Source organism: Natator depressus, chromosome 18 (genome assembly GCF_965152275.1).
Source record: "Natator depressus isolate rNatDep1 chromosome 18, rNatDep2.hap1, whole genome shotgun sequence".
Taxonomy (NCBI): domain Eukaryota; kingdom Metazoa; phylum Chordata; order Testudines; family Cheloniidae; genus Natator; species Natator depressus.
Window position 1 is genome coordinate 12,971,614 of NC_134251.1, and position 22,563 is coordinate 12,994,176.

General features: G+C 41.9%; 1 protein-coding gene and 1 long non-coding RNA gene across 5 annotated transcripts in view; one reads left to right on the forward strand and one right to left on the reverse strand.

Moving 5' to 3' along the window:
* Positions 1-1,732: 1,732 nt before the first annotated feature.
* Positions 1,733-5,652, reverse strand: LOC141974325 (uncharacterized). Its single transcript, XR_012635731.1, has 3 exons — positions 5,156-5,652; positions 4,844-4,948; positions 1,733-2,084 (listed from the first exon to the last, which is right to left on the reverse strand). It is a non-coding gene; the product is annotated as an uncharacterized LOC141974325 (long non-coding RNA).
* A 462-nt stretch (positions 5,653-6,114) lies between these two features.
* CLSTN1 (calsyntenin 1) overlaps positions 6,115-22,563 on the forward strand; it is a 63,635-nt gene continuing 47,186 nt past the window's right edge. For all 4 annotated transcript variants that reach the window (XM_074933938.1, XM_074933940.1, XM_074933939.1 and 1 more), the window contains exon 1: positions 6,115-6,412. In XM_074933938.1, coding sequence (XP_074790039.1) covers positions 6,322-6,412 — 91 coding nt within the window. In that variant the 5' untranslated portion in view covers positions 6,115-6,321. The remainder of the gene's footprint in view (positions 6,413-22,563) is intronic.

The following is a 22,563-nucleotide window of genomic DNA, read 5'->3' on the forward strand; positions in this document are numbered from 1 at the left end:
CTGGGCTAGAGGCTTCTATTGATATGATGTGCTATCTAGCATATATTGGTGTTGCACATCCTAGCAAGTCCCCCTTCCTAGCCCAGTTGGACTGCTACAAGGGGAATCCAAGCCTGTGTTGCTCTGTGTCCCTGGGGTGTTTCAAGCTGTTGAGGCCTGTCTGGAATCCAGCCATGGCCCCAATCTCTGAGTCCCTAGGCATACTCTCTCAGCTCAGACCTTCTATCTAGCACCCCACTCTTGAGTGTTGTAACCCACTGTCCAGCTGTCTAGCCCCTCTGCATGCAGCACTGAGCCTTCAGCTCCCTTGTACTTAAGCATACCCTTCTCGTAGAACCCACCCAAAAGGTGTGAAGCTTCTGGTTTACAATTTCTCTCTTTCAGGGCCAATGTGGTAGTTGTGAGCGCTTAAACACTAAGGGCAAATCTACACTATAAAACTAAATCGACCTAAGTTACGTTGACTTACAGTCACTGGAGTAATTAAATTGCTTTTCCATATCTACATTAAGCTCCTTGTGTTGTTGGTGCGTGTCCTCACCAGGAGCGCTTGCACCGATTCAATTGTCAATGTTGGGTATTGTGGGATGGCTTCTGAAAGGCAGTAGCAGTCAATGTAAGCAATGCAGTGTCTACACTGACACGGTGTCAACCTAACTACATCAACCTAAACGCTACGCCTCTCACAGAGGTGGAGTTATTAAGTAGTTGTAGGGGGTAAGTTACATCAGCGGGAGTGACATTTTCGTGTAGACGCTTGCAGTGTAGTGTAGTGCATTTTCATGTAGACAATGTAAGCTGCCTTATGTCGACCTAGGGTGACCAGACAGGAAGTGTGAAAAATTGGGATGGGGGCGGGGGGTAATAGGAGCCTATATAAGACACAGCTCCAAATATCAGGACTGTCCCTATAAAATTGGGACATCTGGTCACCCTATGTCGACCTAACCTTGCAGTGTAGACCAAGCCATACTGGTAGAGAGGCTTAGCACTGATTCTAGCACCGCTGTTCTTTACTTAACAAAACACATAGAATATCCTAAACGCAATGTCCCTCGGTAGCTCACCTTTCCCTTGGGAGCTCATCTGTGTTCCATCAGGCAGGCAGGGTTCTCTGTCCCCTTGCCTATCCTGCCCCCGCTGCAGCCTCCCTCATCTTAATCTGGTATAAAATGGCTCCCTCCCCCATGTCCCCTCTGTGTGTCCCTTTATAATTTCCTGCTGGGGAGCGGGGGTGACCTGCTGCTTTTGTTCTGCTTTTTGGTAACTTTCGACTGCTCCCAAGGGGCCCCCCGCCCCTTCAGACAAGAGGAGGAAGTGTCTTACCCCAGCTAGAGCAAATCCATTGTCCAAAGGTATTTTACTTTGAATAGGCAATTGTCTGCTTTGTCACCCACCATTGTCTCTGGCCTGGCAAAAATGTGAAACAACTCTGCTAACTCACAGTGGTTCCACAAACATATAGGCTTTCCAAGACATGGTAATGTCATGATACAATTTCATAACCTCATCCATAACTCAGAATTGGTACAGACAGAACTTCCAAATCGTCACAGTTGAGCAGATTGTTAAATCAAGACATTTTTATGGGAAGCTTGAATAAGAAATGCAGACTGACTTTCTAGCTGCTGATAAAGCAAGTGGTCTGGGTCATCGTCCAGCCCCCAAAATAAATAGCTGTGAGGTAAACTGGTCACTTTGCCAAGGGATGGTTACACAGCAAAGTTAGAAGCAGTGCTGCACAACTGGCAAACAGGGAGCATAACAGTGAGTGTCTTCCCTCAGGGTATTATCCTGTAGGTTCCTGCTCTTTTCAGAACATGGTGGTTCTAGCAAAGGTGTTGTAATGTGTGGGTAGAATGAACGGGCGTTTGCTCTTCTGGATGCAAATTAATTTTATGGGACTACTTTGGTTTGCTTTCTGATTTTCAAACTCTTGGTTTTTTCAATCTTTCTATGTGCTGGTGAGCAACATGTTCGATTTGGGTTGCCCTGATGCTCTGGGTCCATCTCTGGTTGATGTAGTCACACCAGCCGTATTTGATTGCCAAGTCAGACATTGGTATCTATGCTGCTGCTTATACCTAAAATAAAATAATAAAAATCCACCCTCTTGCTCTCCACCAAGGAAGTAATAACATCATAAATGTGTTTATACAAGCTGTCCAAACCCTACTATTTTGTTATGAACTAACAAAATTCTATTGTCAGGTAATGATAGACTTGGCACATCTTGGAGATCGTATTAAGCGCTAATAAAACTCTTTGAACAATGCACAATATGGCATTTCTCCAGCTGACGAATAGCACCTTGGAAATTCAAAGAGCAATCTGAGTAGTGGAAGCTGTTCCCTCAGGATGGAGCCTCACAGAAAAAGATCCCTGAAGGGTTTCATTTTTTTTTTTTTTTTTGAGCATCAGTTTGAAGAGGAAATGATGCATCTGTAAGGAACTGTGTAAAGAAAGTGGGCCTATCCAGACCTGCCCTGTGGCTGAGCCCAAGAGATGCTCAACACCCACCACTCCCACTGGCATTATAGGAAGTTGTGGATGCTCAGCACCTCCCTGGATCAGGCCCCAGGGCTTGGGAAAATAAATTAGTTTACTTACATTTTTGTAGACAGTCTATAATCCTCTCTGTCATCTTCTAATGGGACGGTCTGTTTTAATAATAATACAGTGCATATCCATAGCACCTTAAATGTGAGAATCACACATTACTTTACAAACACAAGTTTCAAATGACCCCTACAGGGAAGTATTATTATTACCATTTTATAGATTGGTCAGCTGAGGCACAGAAAGATTAAGTAACTTGCTTTAAAAAAAAGATTGGCACTGCTAGGAATAGCACTCAAGAATTCTGTCTCAGAGCGTCCTGCTCCAAGCACTAGACTCCCCAAGCTCCTTTTAATGATGTGGGACATTCAGTTGTTTCTTTCACTACTTTTCTCTGATGTTCAGTGGGATACATGCTCACAAGATGTTGGCTCCATGTTGAGGAAGCAGTCATATTTCAACAACATAGAATATATAGCTGCCAAACTAAAATAAGCATCCTGGAGGTGGGATGAATAATGTAGGGGACTGGTAAAGCATGAAAATCTTCACCTGCAGGATCCAGTTTAAATCCAGCCCAGGATGCTAGGGAGTGAAAGTTGCCTCTGATGGCTCTTTGGTGGCCTTTGTCCAATTCCCAGTGGTGAAGTGTCCATAAGAGTAAGACAAAACAGCACAATAATTGTTACTAGTTGTCTTTTAGTAGAGTAGACCAAGGACTGACTGGTGTGGTGAATAAATTATCCTCTCGGCTCTGGAAGGCTGGATGTCCCCTACATCTGGAGTTTGGTTTGCTGGTATATTGGTGGGGCAATGTGGCAGGAGCTGTTACTGGGGCTGCCTGTTCTATAGATAAACAGAGCTATCTGTCATGCCAGCACTAAAGGCACATGATGAGTTTAAATATATAAAAAAAGATGGAAATAAAAACCGTATCAGGGATGTCAAAACAGTCTGTTTTATTTTACTGTGGGCGTGAAATGGCTAATAGGTGCAAAACAGTCATCTCTGTAATGATAAAATCAGTCTGTCTCACTTTGGCTTTTATGAAGCTCTATACATCTGGGAAGGTAGATTTTCCTCTTTTGAAATTGGCTCTCTGATTGAATTTTTTGATCAAAGAGCAATAATAACAAAGGAACCTGAGACCATCATCCTGCTGCTGCTGAACAGGTTCTGTGCAACTGAATTATTCACATGCAGGCTTCTTCCACATGAGGCACCTGCACGTTTTCCCAGATAGAACTAATAATGCTGTGTCTTAATAAAAAAATCAATGTACATAAAAATGCATCTCACTAATCTGAATGTCTGCATGCTTCTTAGGTACTTGAAAAACAGTTTAGCTACTCTATGCAGAAACGCTTATACTACTCAATTATGAGAAAGGCATTTTGTGCCTCAGTTTCTCCATCTGTAAAATGGGACTAATAATTCTTAAAAGGACACCAACTCAAAAATCACCTATAGACCTGATCCTATAAAGACTTATGCATGTACTTAAAGTTAAGCATATAGATAAGTCTTTGCAGCATTGTGGCCTTAGATTACTTTAAAAAACAAACCAACCCTCGCCATATTTTTCTCTATTTTTTTCACATTGTGCATTTGACAGTACTTTATGCAGGCCTCTTTTACCATTTCCCTGGTAAGCTACCAGCCTACAATGTGATATTTGTGGGCAGACCTCTACGTCTATCATTGAAGAATCAGGCTCTAAGGGCTTGATCCTACTCCCCTATAGCAGGATCAGGGCCTTGAATCAATTCCAGCCTTGCTGGAAATATCTTTGCAAATATTAACACGGGAGCAGGCCAGGCCCTTATAAAAATGTAAAGGAATGTTTAGAAAGTCAGGATATACTATTTAAAAGCTGATGTATCAGGAACTGGAATTTTTAAAAAGTAATTTTTAAAAGAATGACTTGATAGCGGCCCACTATTGAGTCATGAAGTTTTAATTAGTTAATGTTTGTAAAGTAACTCCAGATCCTCATGTGGAAGGAGCTATACAAGAGCAAAGTATTATTTTTGTATTAGCAAGATACAGAGCAATCTTGTAACACAGTTAATTTCAATGGCAGGAATGCAAACAATTATTCTTTGGAGAAAATCAGGAAAAATTAACAACACAACAATGGAAATAGAGTACACAATAATAGAAGGAAGACAACAATCCTACATACTTTGGAGAGAAATCTAGGCTCCTGAAAATTGTTGCATTAGGCCAATTATACTGCAAACTGTTCCTTATGTAAATCCTACAATCTTTCATCCGTTCTTACCTAGGAAAAATGTCCTTGATTTCAGCTCGGCTTTTGGCTGAGTAAAGACTGAAGGATTTGGTTTCTGGATAGATTTCATTGCATTGCAGTTTGTGAATTTTAATACTGTACAATACAAAAAGGAGAAAGCATTGCTAGTGATACAGCATTTTACATTCCCACCATCCACCCACTCCATGTGCACACATTAAATAAGTAACAGGGCGCCACCGTTTTAACTCCTCCGCCTCTGCCTCATCCAGTGGAAAACCACGCGAGTTTGCAGTGGAATATGAAGTTTAATGCGACACAAAAGGAACTGAGCATCTGTACCTTCCCTCCCTGCATCCAAGGGAGTCTGCATTGCAGTGTAAAGCAAACTGAATAACGCATCTGCATTTAGCTCTGCCTTCCACTCCAGCCAACACAGACCACGGTAGTATGCATTGCAATGTTGTTTATTTTTATCCTGGTAGCGCCCACTATGTGGTGCTTAACGCAGTGCACGATTGACTGAGCAGCAGCATCTGCATTCTGCCCCCTTTTCAATACAAGCGATGAGAGCTTGCAATGCAATACAAAATGGATGGTGCGTCCGCATCTACATACCTCCCGCCTGCGCTCTCACCTCTACAGCGCAAATCATGAGAGATGGCATTGCAATGTGTGATGTTTAATACAATGCAAACGGGCAGGCCCATGAGCACCCGCATCCTCCCCCGCCAGTGCAAAAGGAATGGAGCCATCCCCACGCTGCAGGAGGAAGCCCTGGGCTCTGCAGAGGGAGAGCAGGGGCACAACCAGCCCTGGCTGTGACAGGAGTCCAGAGGAAAGGCTGGGGTAGTTTTGGTTTCTTCCAGGTAGAGGGTGAAAACAACCCTCTCCCCACAGAGATGAGATGGTTTTTTCCCCCATCTGTCTACCGCCCCAGATGGTACTTTCCTTCCCTCAACCCCCGCCCCCCAACATTTCCCGCAGAAATGTTATCCACCCCCATGAGGTGGTCTCTCCCCTCCATGAACACCCCCCCCCGCAACAGGTTTGATTTCTCTCCTCCTTCTAATCCACCCCAAGAAATAAGGTGTGTGTCCCCCCCCATAAATGGTTCTACCCTCTTGCCCCAGGTGAGTTCTCTCCTTTTGCACCCCTCTCCCTCTGCGAAGATTAAGTGGTTTGTTCCCCTCCTCCATAGGAATGAGGTGGTTTCTCCCATCCCGTATACCCCATCCCTCTCCCTCTCTTTGAGTTGGTTTCTCCCCGGCTCCCCCTCCCCCGCCTGGTAACCGCTGCGGGAGAGAATGAGCCTAAGCATCAGCCGCCGCCATCTTGATCTTAGCGGCCGCTGGCAGAGCGCTGGGCTCTGAGGAAGGGAGCGGAGCTTCCTCAGCGCCCCGGACCCTCCGCCGCGCGGCGCGGGACGCAGCCGGGCCCGCTGGGGGCGCCCCTCCTCTGTGTCTTAGGGGTCAATTCCCCCCCCCCGAGCGGGGACAGAGCGAGCGATGCTGCGCCCCGGGATGCTCTGCCCCCTCATGACGCCCGCCTGGCTGCTCACCGCTGGGCTGCTCTGCGCTGGGGTCTGGGCTGCTAGAGGTGAGTGAGCCCCGGTGGGGGGGTGAACCCGCCGCACTGAACCCTCCCTGAGAGACTGCGTGTGAGGGGGCGCCTCTAACCCCTGCCCCGTGACGCCCCGCCCGTCCTCTGCGGGGCTTGAGCCCCCCCCCAATTCCCCGTGACACCCCGCCCGTCCTCTGCGGGGCTTGAGCCCCCCCCTCTCCCCCAATTCCCCGTGACACCCCGCCCGTCCTCTGCGGGGCTTGAGCCCCCCCCTCCCCCAATTCCCCGTGACACCCCGCCCGTCCTCTGTGGGGCTTGAGCCCCCCCCTCCCCCAATTCCCCGTGACACCCCGCCCGTCCTCTGTGGGGCTTGAGCCCCCCCCTCCCCCAATTCCCCGTGACACCCCGCCCGTCCTCTGCGGGGCTTGAGCCCCCCCCTCCCCCAATTCCCCGTGACACCCCGCCCGTCCTCTGCGGGGCTTGAGCCCCCCCTCCCCCAATTCCCCGTGACACCCCGCCCGTCCTCTGCGGGGCTTGAGCCCCCCCCCTCAATTCCCCGTGACACCCCGCCCGTCCTCTGCGGGGCTTGAGCCCCCCCCCTCAATTCCCCGTGACACCCCGCCTGTCCTCTGTGGGGCTTGAGCCCCTCCCTCCCCCCCCAATTCCCCGTGACACCCCGCCTGTCCTCTGTGGGGCTTGAGCCCCTCCCTCCCCCCCCCAATTCCCCGTGACACCCTGCCTGTCCTCTGTGGGGCTTGAGCCCCTGCCTCCCCCCCCCAATTCCCCGTGACACCCCGCCTGTCCTCTGTGGGGCTTGAGTCCCTCCCTTCCCCCCCCCAATTCCCTGTGACACCCTATCTATAGATTTAACCCTGTGGCACCCTAGCTGTCCCCTCTGGGAGGCTTGGACCCCTGTTCCTCTTTTTGGAGGTGGGGTTTACTCCGTTTACGATGACATCTCATGCATCCCGTTTATAATCTCAATCACATTTAACCCCCAGTTCCCCTCTTTGATGGGGTCTAACCGCATTCTCTTTGGGGCACCCAGTTTACCTACCTGTCTGTGTGGTTTGAGCCTCCTGCCCCTCTCCTTGAGGGGGGGGGAATCTAACCTGTTTTCCCCATGGTAATATCCCCTTTACCTCTCTCGCGGTGGAATTTAACCCTCTCTTATTTCATATGGGAATTAATCCCTTTACCTTGAGTAAAACCACCTTCTATGGGAGGGCTGAGTTGGGGGCGGAGGCAACGTCTTTGGCTTCCTTCGTTCTTTGGGGGATGATGGGTACTGCTGGATGATGATGCCTCTCTCCAGGGTGCTGGGGATGAAAGTGGGTTATTCCCTCTCCTCCATGGTGCTGGGTTAGGGGGTGCAAGAGGTACGATGGGGAGTTACCCCCCCCATACTCAGCGTGGAACACATGATCCTAATCATAGATCAAAGGATGATGGAGGAGGGAGGAGAGAGTTGTCCTAGTGAGGGAGACTTCCCGACAGCCGGATCGGGATGATTTATCGTGTGTGTGTTGGTGGTTGGGAAAGTTTAACCCCCAAAAAACTAGGGAGGGGAGTTGCCACCCGCACTTCTCTTTAATGCTGAGCCGGGCACGATGATGTGTTGTAGTGGTGGGTAATTCCTGGTAAGGGAGACTTGCCCACCTTGGGTTAGGGCGGCTGTTCTCTTCCTTCTCAGAGATGTAGCTTGAGGCTCGACTGCCCGGGTCTCCGGGAGTGGCTGGGGAGGCAATGGCTCTGCTAATGACTTTGTTTTAAGATGTATGTTGGTGGGAAGGAGAGGAATGCGCGAAGCATAATGCTTCTGACTCTGTTTTGGTTTTATGGTTGCGTTGATGGAGTCTGCAGCAAGGGGTGTGTGTGTTACATAATTCCCCCCCCCCCACACACACACACAAAAATATGATCTTGGATTTTACATCGTGAATATTTTCTTCCTTCTCTTAAAGGTAGTTTGCTCTGAAATTAATAGAGGAATAGAGGTTGTAACTTGTTTCAAGGAAAGGCTAAAGTCGTGAAATGTGATGAGACTACCTGCCCAATCCTAGACTGGTTGCATATTGTAAATACAGCTTCTCCCCTGGTTCTTGAAAGGCAGGTGTGTGTGTGCAGTTTTAAAACCCTGATGGTATTTTGGTTAGTAGAAGAGCTTTGATCGTTAACTGTGAATAGAAATGGGAAATCTAACACCTCATAGAGCCCCTTGGAACATAACCTTCATGATTTTATAGAGAACATTGTCTTGTTCCTAAAGTAAACACCTAGTTTTATTGCGTCTTTTGCTATATACCGTTCTTAAATGTTAGCCGTTTGGATATTGATTGATCTTGCAAACTGAAAACATACGCATTGCAGGTCTGCTTTTGAACAGATTTCATTAGAGTACTGTATTGCAAACGATTCTTTACCAGAATGTGAACCTATGTATTCGAAAGGCATATAAGATACTTTAATTGATCTGATGGTGGTATTTGTGGACTTTAAATTTATAATTTAAAGGTGGAGCATCAAAAATGAGAATATTTGAAGAGATACTAAAATGCAACTGACTTCTTGCGATGGAAACATTGTATTTGTTTAATCTGTAAAAATGTTTGCTTCTATAAATTCACCGGAGTGAAATGCAATCTCTTGCTGCATTTTCTTTTCATAGCATCAAGACTTGATAAGTAATTGAAAGTCTACAGGACTTTATAGATAGTGGCTATGATTAAAAGTGCACAAGCTCTTTTCAGGTACTCTGACCAGTTATTACTAGTCTAAAGACCAAAATGTAACAATATTTTATACATGTAATATTTATGAAATCATCTCATTTTAACCCTATGTATCTGCAGAACATGAATACTTGGTTGCCTTGTTGAAGTATTGGTAGAAATATCAGAAGGAAGATCGGAATACACGCTTACCTTTGTTCTATTTCTTTGAAAAGATGGCTGCAGAAACTTAATTTTCCACTTGCTATTTTTATTTACTGCTGAGATTTCTGCAGAAGACTGTACATAAATGGTAGTTGTTTTAATCCACTAGAATTTCATCTGCCGTTTCTTGTTAGAGGTCAGACTGTTCTTATTTTCCAGCCTAAAGCTGCTTTTACTGGAGTAGAATCCTGAGCTGCTAGATGCTAAAGATTAGTTTTTAACTAACTTCTTGTTGTGAATTATGGGTTATGAGGCCTTGTTTGGCTTCGGTACATCCACAGATAGAGGCTGCTACACTTGAACACTTTAATTACTATAGATAGCACATACTAGAATGTTTATCTGAAGGTACATTTATCTGAAGATACAAAGTGTCTTTAAGTAAATTATAGAATCATGTGACTAGTGAAAGCTAGCAAAGCTTTTCATGGTGGTGTAATTTGTAATGTGTATATAGCATTCTGTTACTATGCATAAAACTGAATAAACACACTTAGTATTTTTAATCTAATAATTTATCTCCTTATATATGCTACTAATACATTAATAGTTTTAAAAAGCAGACAATGAAAATTGAATACTTGTGTGTCATTCATCTTTGACAGTGAAAACAGACTAATCAATTTAGTTGTTTTGTTTGTAATCAGTTTCACTTTCTAGTCCTCCTAACACAATGCAAATACTGCAGGAAAATGTCTTTGGGATGGGAAGCTGGTTCTCTTGTGGTAATTAAAATAAATAACTACAACATGACAAAACATGGAAACATTTCAAGTGGGGCTAGGGTTTGTGTGTGTGTGTGCGCATGCGTGTATACACACACACACACAAAGTTGTTGTGTGAACTGGACCTGACTGTGTCCTTTTAATACTTTATTTGTGATTTCTTCCTAGTGTTTCTGTCCTTCAAAGAAGTTTTTTATATATTTATATATATATAAAAGCTTAAATGGCAGTTTTCAGTTTTTGTTTAATCGGTGCTTTTTGGTATTATAAAGAACTAGAATATAAATGTTAAAAGTACAAACTATGTTGTTTAATGTCCATAATATAAAAAGCAATTTTTATGAAATTATTTCTTTAGTGTTTATCTTGTAATCAGTTATGTTGCACTAAGAATGAGTATAATACCAGAGTTGTTAAACCTTTTAACATCAATTATTGGAAAAGTGTAGCGTTAGTCTTGAGAAATACTCAATGCTTTGGTTAAATACTTCACTCTGATAAATAGAACTGAAAGGGAAATTGAATTGCAAAAGGGAAGAGTGCTTTCTTTCTGTCTTTCTTTTAAATGAGAAAGCAGTACATTTAATGACTAGTTCTTCAGCAGTCATTTACTGATCAGGTACAACATTAAGCTACCCCTGCTTCACCTCAGTCCTTAAGTCCTGTCTTTTAACTGAGTGATACAGATCACAGAAAGGAACAGTAAAAATCAAAACAGTAGTAATACCCAGGAAATCATAACTGATTTTGAGCAATTCAAGAGGTTTCCTGTGTTCTTATGAATTTCTCAAACCTAACCACAAACAACTTTCTCACAACTAGCATATGGTTTTTCAGATTGTTTATTCAAGATATTACAGTGGCCAGTCTTCTTGATACAGAGTGGTATATTTGGTTCCTGTTTTCACTTTAGAAAAGGCAGAGTTTCAGATTTTCTTAAAAGATGGCTAAATCGAAAGGGATTTCCTTGTACCCTTGTAAATAAAAGAAGTCCTTTATGGGTCTAAAAGAGAAAATGTGAAGGAGAAATTTATAAGGTACTGATAGAAAAACCTTTCTATTAATGCATGTATAATGTTGGGTAAGGCGTGGTATAATGGCCACCTTATAAGTTGGATGAGACAACGCTAAGTGGTTTTTCCATCCATAGTACAAATGAGATGACGTGCATCTGCAGGGATTAAAGAGGAAGAAAAATGATTCTGTTTAAACAAGTATCCGTTGTTATGCCTATGTTTCCAGCATTGCACTACCTACTTTTTCTTCTCTCACAGAAATAGCGTGCAGGTCACATGTCTTCCCCCCCTTATAGCCAACAAAGTAACATGAGCCGTAAGTTACATTGATAGAAATCTCTGGTGTTATAGAAATAGCCTTTTTTTAGTTACCTTGTAATAAAAATTGAATGTGACCATGTAAGCTTTCATTCTGCTTTCTGAACTATCCATGAAACACTCATTGTAAATTTCTTTGCCCACTGCCTATGCCCGTCTGTCTATCTGGTTTTTAACTATGTCAAAATCACAGGCTACAGACTCATTAACCTACATTTTTATTAACTTCATTTGTAATTTGTGTCAGTCTGTCGGGCTGTGCATGAGACCTCTGAGGTCTGGTCTGTACCTTAAATTTAGGTTGACCTAGGTACATCCCTGTGTGATGTACAAGAGGGATGTAGTTAAGCCAACCTGTCCCCAGTGGCAACACCGTTAGGTTGATGGAAGAATTCTTCTGTTGACCTAGCTACCACCTGTGAGAGGTGGATTTACTACAGCGATGGAAAAACCCCTTCCCTTAGCAGGTGTCCACACTGTATTCCCACAGTGGCACAGTTGTAGTGCTGTAGCTATGCTGCTGTAGTGTCTATAATACAGACCTAGGCTAAGTTTGATTTCTAGTCCAGATCCGCTACTTCTGCCTGGGAGTGAGAAACTGGAAATAATCTGATTTGAGTCTACCACATGACAATGCAGGCTGCCTTTAAACAAAAGTGTTTTATCATTTGTTTAGTGAGAGTGTTAGAAATTCATGGGGATGGAGGTTTTTTTTTCCCATTTTTGTTTTGGTTACATTGGAGAAGACATCTAGGGACTGTCAGCATTTCCTTCAGGATTGTTTAAAAAAGATTGATGTAGATGAGACACCATGATGGATGGTTTCAGAGTAGCAACCGTGTTAGTCTGTATCCGCAAAAAGAAAAGGAGGACTTGTGGCACCTTAGAGACTAACAAATTTATTTGAGCATAAGCTTTCGTGGATGGAAATAAATAAAATATATTTGTGGACTCACCTAAAAAACATAGCTTCTCTCTTTTCTCTGGATGTATCTTTTATTATTTTCATCACTTTTTTTTTTTTTTGGTTCTTCCTCTTGGTTTTTATTTGGATCGTCTTCTCATTTCTGGCTTCCTTCTCCCATATGGTGGTGATTCAGAAATTGGTTTTGTCAGTTTTTCTCTATTCCACCACCCATGGAAATGAAGCACAGAAAATAGTGCCCCTTTGTTTGACTGTAGAGGTCCCCAAACTGTGGGATATGTGCTCTAGGAGGCTGTGGCAGAATGTTTAGGGGGCACACCTGAGGCTCAGGCCAGCCCCCATGGAGGGCAGGGAAGGAGTGCCACCCAGCTCCGCTCCTGACCCTGGCCTTGGCTCTGCTCCTGGCCCCAGCTGTGGGCCCAACCTTGGCCCCCGATCCCTATCCATGTTTCTGCTCTTCCCCTCTTCCTCCCCCCCCCCCCCGAGCCATGGCCCTGCTCCCGGCCCTGGCCTCTGGGGAGTGAGGGGGCATGGACAGGGGTAAGGGAGGGCATGAGGTAAAAAGTTTTACTGATACCTGTTGGCTCACTTAAACGCTGCTATGACTCCTGGGGATATGTGGAGAGGATTTTTATACTATATCAATGACTCATTTTTCCTCCTGGAGTGCTCTGCAATTTGAAGGCTTTATTTCTTGTTGAGAATGTTTCTGGAAGAAAGCTAATGTTACTAGCTAGTCAGACATCCGAAGCTTCTTGTAGCTTTGCAAGATGTCAATTGCTGAAATAGAAGGGGTTTGAAATTTTCTTGTCTTGTGTGAAGAGAGAGGTTTCAGAGTAGCAGCCGTGTTAGTCTGTATTCGCAGAAAGAAAAGGAGTACTTGTGGCACCTTAGAGACTAACCAATTTATTTGAGCATAAGCTTTCGTGAGCTACAGCTCACTTCATCGGATGTATAAAAACATAAATTGGTTAGTCTCTAAGGTGCCACAAGTATGCCTTTTCTTTTTGTGAAGAGATAGTAACATCAACTTGTATTCACGAGTATTTTAAAAGGCATCTGTGACTTGGACTGTTCAGCCTGAGCAGTGATACAATGAAGGTGAGAGTCCTCGTTAAATCTTGCTCACAGAGCTACTTAACTTCATTACATGAATGTATTGCTTCCAGAATGGTTGAATCAAATATTGTGCTGCTTTGCTAATTCAAGCTTTGCAGCATTAAAGTTTGCTGTTCTGTTGTGTGTTTAGTCTTGTTTAATTATAGCTGAAAAATGACAAGCTGGAGTTGAGAGAATATACAAAAGCTATTGTGGGAAGTTACTATATTGCACCTTGCTAAACTGTTTAAAAAGAGTCGTATCTTCAGTCATCTGGAATGAGTTAATATTTCTCAAAGTGAAGAAGCCTGTTTTTAGCTTTCGTTGATGGGCATAATGGATATATCCATAGTGGTATCTGGGTAGTTAGGGTATCCTAACCTCTGAGTAGTTTTGTTTCCTATTATGATTGCTTGCATATATGGGAACTAGGCAGTTTCTCAGTCAAAGTTTGTACTCAACTGCAAGGAAGCAGTTTTCCTAATCAATAGAAAGGCTTGGCTGAATTAGATTTGTTCTAAAAATAATTTTGACAGATGATGATGTTTGTTGTTGTTTGTTTTTTTCCTATTTTTTTTTTCAACTTTAAATTTTCACAGTTGCAGGAAATTATGGGGTGAGGTCATAACAATTATTTAATGACGGACATTGAGATTCAAAAAGTTGAAGCTTTATAACTGCTAAAACACAAACTCTCAACATCCCAGGTCAAAATATACAAAGTAAATATCTGTAAATCAAACTAAGTTGAAAAGAAGCATTTTTGTACTTAGCCTGTCAGTTTCGATTATCGATGGAAATATTTTTGTCAGTTTGTTTTGTGTATGGTGAAATCAACATTTACCAGTCAAAAAAAATTCTAATCCTTCCAAGCCTACCAATAGATGACAAGGTTAATATATGAAGCCCAGTAATACAAAAAAAAAAAAAAAAAAAAAATAGCTTACAGTGGTAGCGCTTTTGGACATGGTAACATACATTCTTTTAAATGAAAGGGGAATTATTATTCACCAATTCTGCTAAAATGTACAGTATTCATTTAATTTGAAAAAAATAAAGCAATACAATAGACATTATGATCTTGTTTTTAGTGTTTAAGGATATTTAAACTTCATTGACCAGTGTTTGTGTGAGTTTGATGTTAATCCTCATTGTTAAATTCAGTTGGCCATATCTGATTTCAGGGCTTGAAAAATGATCAGATACCTGCTGAATCACTTGATTACCTGTTCTGTTCATTCCCTCTGAAGCACCTGGCACTGGCCACTTTCGGAAGACAGGATACTGGGCTAGATGGACCTTTGGTCTGACCCGTCTGGCTATTCTTGTCTTCTTACCTATTAGCAGATTTAAAAGGTATTGGGGCCAACCCTCAATGCTCTTAGATTCCTAGCTTCCCAGACACACCCCACTGCTGGCAAGTGAGAAGGTGATGACTTTTTGGCACGAGTGCTGAACATGACTTTGCTTGCTAACTTTGTACTGCTGCTGTTGCTTGGTAAAGCTGTGAGCAGCTGCAGAAGCGCTGAAACAGTGTTTGGAGGCTTATGAGAATCATTTTTAGCTAGTAGCTAATGTTTAGATCAGTGGTGGGCAACCTGCAGCCCATGGGCTGCATGCAGCCCATCAGAGTAATCTGATTGTAGGCCGCAAGACATTTTGCTGATGTTGACTGTCCACAGGCACCGCCCCCCACAGCTCCCAGTAGCTGTGGTTCTCTGTTCCCGGCCAATGGGAGCGGTGGGAAGCGGCGCCTGCAGGCGAAGGGGCCACAGGGACATGCTGGCCATCGCTTCCCACCGCTCCCATTGGCCAGGAACAGAGGACGGTGTCTGCGGACAGTCAACGTCCGCAAAATGTCTCACGGCCCGCAATCAAATTACTCTGATGGGCTGCAGGTTGTCCACCACTGGTTTAGATGGTTTTCCTTCCATCGTAAGGAATGAAAACTTTCTGCAGAATGTAAGCTTTCAGTTAAAAGAAATGGCCACCTCAGTTACTGAGAGAGCTACCCACTTTAGAGTGGATTTTTCATACTGGGTAATAATAATTATATTTTACTCTTTTCTAATATATTTTGTTAAAAGGCCTCAAAATTCATCCAATTTTTCCAAACATGAATTCATTCAACTCTTTTAGCATCTTTGGGTCTAAAGAATCATCACTCCCCTATTTTATAGATGGAAATAAAGTGAGGCTGTGTGACTTGTCCATGGTCACATAGTAAATCTGTGGAAAAGCTGGCAATTAGACCCTTGAGTGAGTCCTGTGGTTTAATGGCAAGATCACTTTTTGTCTCCTAAATTATTATACACTTATTCAGTCTTCAGGTCTGTCTTCCAAGCTTGAGTAATGCAAGGCACTGACCAGGAGATAAAGATCGAGGTCTTTGGGGGAAAAAAAGTTCAGCATATACAGTTCAGCATGTTGTAACCAGTCTGCTAAGTAACAACAGTAGATGTGAGCACTTTATGCCATAGTTGGGACCCTCCTTCCAGATGATGTCCTGGTATCCTCTCGCACTGAGGATACTTCTCTGGGGCAGGGAACTCCACTTATTAGGAAGAGACAGGTTATAATGATGGGCAATTTGATTCTTAGAAATATAGGTAGTTGAGTTTGTGATGACTGGGAGAACTACTAAATACATTGTGTGCTGGGCGGGAAGGTTGCGAACCTTTTGATCCATCTAGATGGACTTGTGTGCAGTGCTGAGGAGGAGTTGGTGGTCGTGGTACATGTAGGTACCAATGACATAGGGAAAGGTAGGACAGAGGCTGTGGAGGCCAAATTTAGGCTGCTACGTAAGAGATTGAAGTCCAGGACCTCAATGGAAGCATTTTCTGAAGTGCTTCTAGTTCCACATTCAGGGCCAGTTAGACGAGCAGAACTGCCGGGTCTCATGAATGAAATGATGGTGTTGGGAGGAGGGATTTTGTTTTATTAGGGACTGGGAAACCTTTTGGGAAAGGAGGAGCCAGTACAGGAAGGATGGGCTCCATCTAAACCAAAATGGAACCAGATTGGTGGCATGTAAAATTAAAAAGATTGTAGAGGAGTTCTTAAACTAAGAGCTGGGAGAAAGCTGACAGGTGTGGAGGAGCACACAGTTTGGACAGAGGTGTCCCGTAGGGAAGGATTTATTAAAGGGGTTACTCTATAACCTAGCAAAGAAGAGAGGATAGAAGTTGATGAAGTACAGGTAGATACTGAAGAGAAACAGTCAAATGATGTATTCATTACATCACATGAAGGCAAACAGCTAAATATTGACAGATTTTACAAGTGCTTGTATACAAATTCTAGAAACCTAAATACTAAGATGGGTGAATTTGAGGGTCTGGTATTAAATGAGTATATTGATATAATAGGCATCACAGAAACTTGGTACAATGGTAATCAGTGGGACATGAAAATACCAGGATACAAAATATATACAAATCACAGAGTAGGTCATACTGGCATGGGAGTGGGACTATATATGAAAGAGCATAGAATCAAATATAGTAAAAATCTTACATGAATCAAACCCTACCATAGAATCTCTGATAGAAATTTCATGCTTGAATAATAAGACTGTAGCTGTAGGCATATACTACTAACCAGCTGACCAGGATCGTGGTGATGATTGTGAAATGTTCAGGAGAATAGAGTGGCTACATAAATAGAAACCCCAATTATAATGTGGGAGTTCAACTCTCCCCATATTGACTGTGTATATGTCATCTCAAGACAGGATAGCGAGAGAAAATTTCTAAATACCATTAATGCCTGCTTGTTGGAGGAGTTAGTCTTGTAACCCACAAGGAGTAAGGCAATTCTTGATTTAATCCTAAATGGAGTGCAGAGGTGATTATAGCTGAACTGCTTGGTAATAGTGACCATAATGTAATTAAGTATAAATATCCTTGTGAGGGTGAAGATACCAAAGAAACCCATCACAATTGTATTTAACATAAAAAAGGGGAGCTATACAAAAACAGGGAAGCTAGTTAAATAGAAATTTAAAGGAAGAAAGACAAGGATGAAAAGCCTGCAAGCTGCATGAAAACTGTTTAAAAACACCCTAATAGAGGCTCAAATTAAATGTACACCCCAAATAAAAAACAAACAAACACAAAAATGTCACCATGGCTAAATATCAGAGTAAAAGAGGTGGTTAGAGACAAAAAGGCATCCTTTTAAAAATTGGAAGTCAAATCTGACTGAGGAAAATAGAAAGGAGCATAAATTCTGGCAAGTCAAGTGTAAAAGAAAAACTTGGCAGGCCAAAAAAGAATATGAAGAGAAACTAGTTAAGGACACAGAAAATAACAGCAAAATATTGTTAAGTACATTCAGAAGCAGGAAGCCTGCCAAACAATTAGTGGTTCTACTGGAAGATCAAGATCCTAAAGAAGCACTCAAGGAAGGCAAGGCCATCGCAGAGACAGTAATAAAAGGAGTACTTGTGGCACTTTAGAGACTAACAAATTTATTTGAGCTACAGCTCACTTCATCGGATGCATTCAGACAGGAATGAATTCTTTGCATCAGTCTTCACCGCAGAGGAAGCGAGGGAGATACCTGCACCACTCTTCTTAGATGACAGATCTGAGGAACTGTCTCAGACTGGTGTGTCAGTAGAGGAGATTTTGGAACTAATTGATAAATTCAACAATAAGAAGTCACCAAGGCCAGATAGTATTCACCCAAGAGTTCTGAAGAAACTCAAATAGGAAATTGCAGAGCTACTAACTGTGGTAAGTAACTTGTCGTTTAAATCAGCCTCTGTACCAGATAACTGCTGAAGATTTTTTTTTTAAAGCTTGGAACATAAGGAAGTACTTCTTCACTCAATGCAGAGTCTGCCTGTGGAATTCATTGCTAGGGGATGTTGTGAGGGCCAAATGTATAACTAGGTTCAAAAAAGAATTAGATAAGTTCATGAAGGATAGGTCTATCAGTGGCTGTTCGCCAAGATGGTCAGGGATGCAACCACATGCTCTTGGGTGTCCCTAAACCTCTGACTGCCATAAATGGCAACTGGACAACAGGGAACGGATTACTCTATAATTGCCTGTTTTGTTCATTGTCTCTGAAGCATCTGGCACTAGGGAAGATGGACCTTTGGTATGTCCCAGAATGGCCATTCTTATATTATGTTCAGTTTTCTGCACTGGCTCCTTACTGTATACTGGGTCAAATAGAAGGAATGGTCTTAATCTTCAAAACCTTTGATGGGTTGGACCCAGGTTACCTCAGAGTGCGCCCTTCTACATGACTGCAAAATTATATTTTTCCAGAAACAATAGAACCACTCAATCCAAAATGCTTGTGAACTCTGGAGACAGAATTCTTGCTGGTTGGCTTATGGCTTTGGAACTTCCTTCTGCAGGACATGAGAATGACCACAAAGCTCACTGACATTTGGGCAAAATACAAGACTTATCTTTAATTTTCCCATGGTTATGGGAGGAAAAGGAACTTCCCCTCACAATTTTACTGGATTGCTATGGAGTCAGGAAATCAAAGTACAAGTTACTTATTTATTTTTTAGGGAGATCTGATATCATAGTGTGGTGCATGGTATAAATACTTAAACGGTACAAATGGGTGAAAGTTGTATTTGACTTGGGCATGAATTCATTAAAGTAATTCTAAACTATATTTGTTAAAATTTAAATGAACAAAATCACTAAACCCAGCATAATAGAATATTTTTTAAATAATTGAAAATAAATGTTCTATAAATTTATTAAAATCAATACAATTACATCAAATAAAATTAGGTTATTATATTAATGGAGTATCTTATTCCAGTGGACTTAATGGACAATGTCCATGTAGGGGTCATTAGCCTCCACTGAAATTTAGCTATTTCTAGGGTGGGAAGTAGCATCCATCTTGCACCAGCAACATAACATATTTTTAAAGTAGTTAATGTGTTTTTAAAGGAAGAGTACAAGTGGTATTGGACAGTATATTATTACCTAAATTGAAATTAGGTGAGAATACTACAGTTAACACTCTTGCTTTTGTGAAAAGTTCTACTATATAGAGAGGGGGCTTAAACCAATACCTCTGATCTTAATACCACAATTTAAGTTCAAATGTAAGCTTTGCAGCTCTGGCCCGTTTCTGCAACTACGACATGAGCATTTCTGCACTTGTTAATCAATTATACCAGTCATTACCAATTTCAGAGCTGGAGAAGAACCATTTCAGGTATATCAAGAATATCCTCTTTGGACTAGTAAATTCAAATTTGAGAAACTGATTAGATGCAGAGAAAACAGGGAACTAGTCCTCCTCTTTCAAGCAGTGAACAAGTAGGCAGCAGAGAGATTTCAGTTTCATGGGAAACATGCTGGGCTTAGTAAATTATATAGTTTTGTTAATTTCCAGAGTAGTTATTCACCTGAAGGTTATGGATGTTTGGAAGCTATCCGTATTCATACTTCAGCTCAGGCTATGAACACTTTCTCTTCAACTTTATATGGTCTCTAATAATAGAACTAGACCTAGTAGAGAATTAATGTAGGTAACAAGCCTGCACTGGGAGAGAGACTAGATAACTTCAACTTCCTTACTTTCTGCAGTTTTAATGTCTCAAGCATTAAGCATTATGTTATTCCCTTGTAAAACTGTTCCAGAATCAAATAGAGTAAATTCAAATCAAATTTCTCACTGTGGGACAGTTTCCTCATACTTAGCTATAATTTTCATTTCATTACTTCATCCCATTCCTAGAATATCCACGTTGGAAGGGACCTCAGGAGGTCATCTAGTCCAGCCCCCTGCTCAAAGCAGGACCAATCACCAATTTTTGCCCCAGATCCCTAAATGGCTCCCTCAAGCATTGAACTCACAACGCTGGGTTTAGCAGGCCAATGCTCAAACCACTGAGCTGTGCCTCCCCCCATTGCTTAAACCTATCCAAGGATTGCTTTAAAAATTGTCTGCAGCAGCCAGACTATGTCAGGTACATGTACCTTTGGTGAGATTATCTTTATGAAGAGTTCTATAAAGCCTTTATCTCAATAATTAATAGGCATTTCATTTCCATCATTATAATCTGTGTCATTTTCAAAGCTGCAGCTAAAATTCAAGAGGAAGTAATGTCTAGTATTTGAGAATCTCAGAAAACATAAGGACGGAAATAGGTATTGTTATACCAGATTGTGTGAGGGAGAGTAGAGGCACAGAAACTGTGAACTGCAACCAAAGTTCGATAGTAAGTCTGTAGCAGAACAAGGAATAGAACCCACTCTTCAATCTGCAGACCATGCTTCTCTCTTTTTCTCCAAAGTTTAGTGTGAATACATAGATTCTGTAAGACTGTATTCTTTACTAACTCAAAGGGAACTGGAGTCTAATCTGGTTGACTTTTCCGTTTTCTCAGTTCTATGATCCTTGTATATTTACTACATTAAAATCCACCTGGAGTCTTGCACGTGAAAAGAAATTGTTTTAATATAAAGATTATGCATTTATTTTTCCTGGGAATATGAAAGTGGTAGAAGGCTTTAAAAATCTCTCTCACTGTTTAACACTGTATCACAGCAAGCAAAACAGAAGTGTTTGATCCAAGAGGAAGGCAGTGGGCTAAAGTTGCATGATATAATCAACAAAATTTGAATCTCTTGACCTTCAAGGCAAGAATCGTCTATTTATTCAAACCATTGAGGAGAGTAGTGACATTTTCAGAGGAGTTCATTTACACTCACATTGGTCACCATTATCTTGTAATATATACTTATACTTAATGATGTGTGTATATTTTTATAGATTTTTGAACTAAATAAAGATTCTTAAGGAAATAATTTGTCTGAATAGTTTGTCATTGTATTAGATACCTAATTGACTGAGCTTGTGAAGCTCAATGATATTTAATTAGGCAATAATAGTGTACTTTAAGTAATAGTTCACTGATTTATTTCTCAAAGGAGTTGTTTTGACTTCAGTCTTTCTAACCTAGCTGTGAAGAATATTCCAGATGATGTGATCTTGTTTAACAGCCGCACCTCAAGCATGTCATTAAATGTTATTACACAAATTATCTGGAGGGCATGAAATGTTTTTCTTCACACCTCCTAGTCCTAGCTAGGTAGACTACCTAAAGATGCAGTATTCCAGCTGCCACATCACATTTATAGAGATAAGATGCCCAAGGTGGGTGAGGTAATAGCTTGTATTGGACCGGCTTTTGTTGGTGAGAGAGATAATCTTTTGAGTTTTCGCAGAGCTCTTCTTTAGGTCTGGGAAACCTACTCGGGGTGCCACTGTTAAATACAAGGTGGAGCAGATTGTTTAGCATAAATAGTTAACAAACATTTAAAGGGACCATTCCCTTATTCTAAACAATCTGTTTCACCTTGTATTTAACTGTGATACTCCAAGTACATTTCTCAGACCTGCAGAAGAGCTTTGTGTAAACTCAAAAGCTTCTTTCTCTCACCAGGAGAAGTTGGTGCAATAAAAGATATTCCCTCACCCCCTTGCCTCTCTAATAGTCTGGGACTGACATGGCCCAACTCTGTATATATCACATTTCTGACAGGTTCATTATCACCTCTCAAGGAAACAAACAGTGCCTGTTATATTAGGTTAATTTGCCCCACAACATGTTAGAAAAGACTTGCAATAGGAAAGAACAGGGCATCCACAATGGAAAAAGTAACATGTACAGACCTAATTGAACATGCATGAGCAGTTCTAAAAAAAGTCACTGGGATTAAGCTTTTTTTAATTCTTCTCCTGCTTTTTCTTTTTTTAAATTTAAAGGGGTGTGTGCTAAATGCAATGCTGATGTAATTATAGCTCACTCAACGCATTTACACCTCTGAATGCCAGGACTCAATCTGGTACTCTTTTCTTAACGTTAATTACTATTAAAAAGTCAGGAAATCCTCATTTGAGGTTCCCATACCAACCTTAACACTCCCCACTTGCACATATACATTAGGGTTTTTTCATCCTTTTGTGCGTCTGTAAGAAATAGCAGAAATTTCTGCCTATCGCTTGATCTGACAGGTCACACCCTTTACTGTAAGCTGTTGCTGTTAGAGAAGCAAAATGCCTAGAGTACCACACTTTCTCAAATTATCTTGCAGAACTATCTGTAGCAATATGAATTAGCATTAGCAGAAACTTGGGTGCTCCATTTCTCATTGTATGAGAAACTGG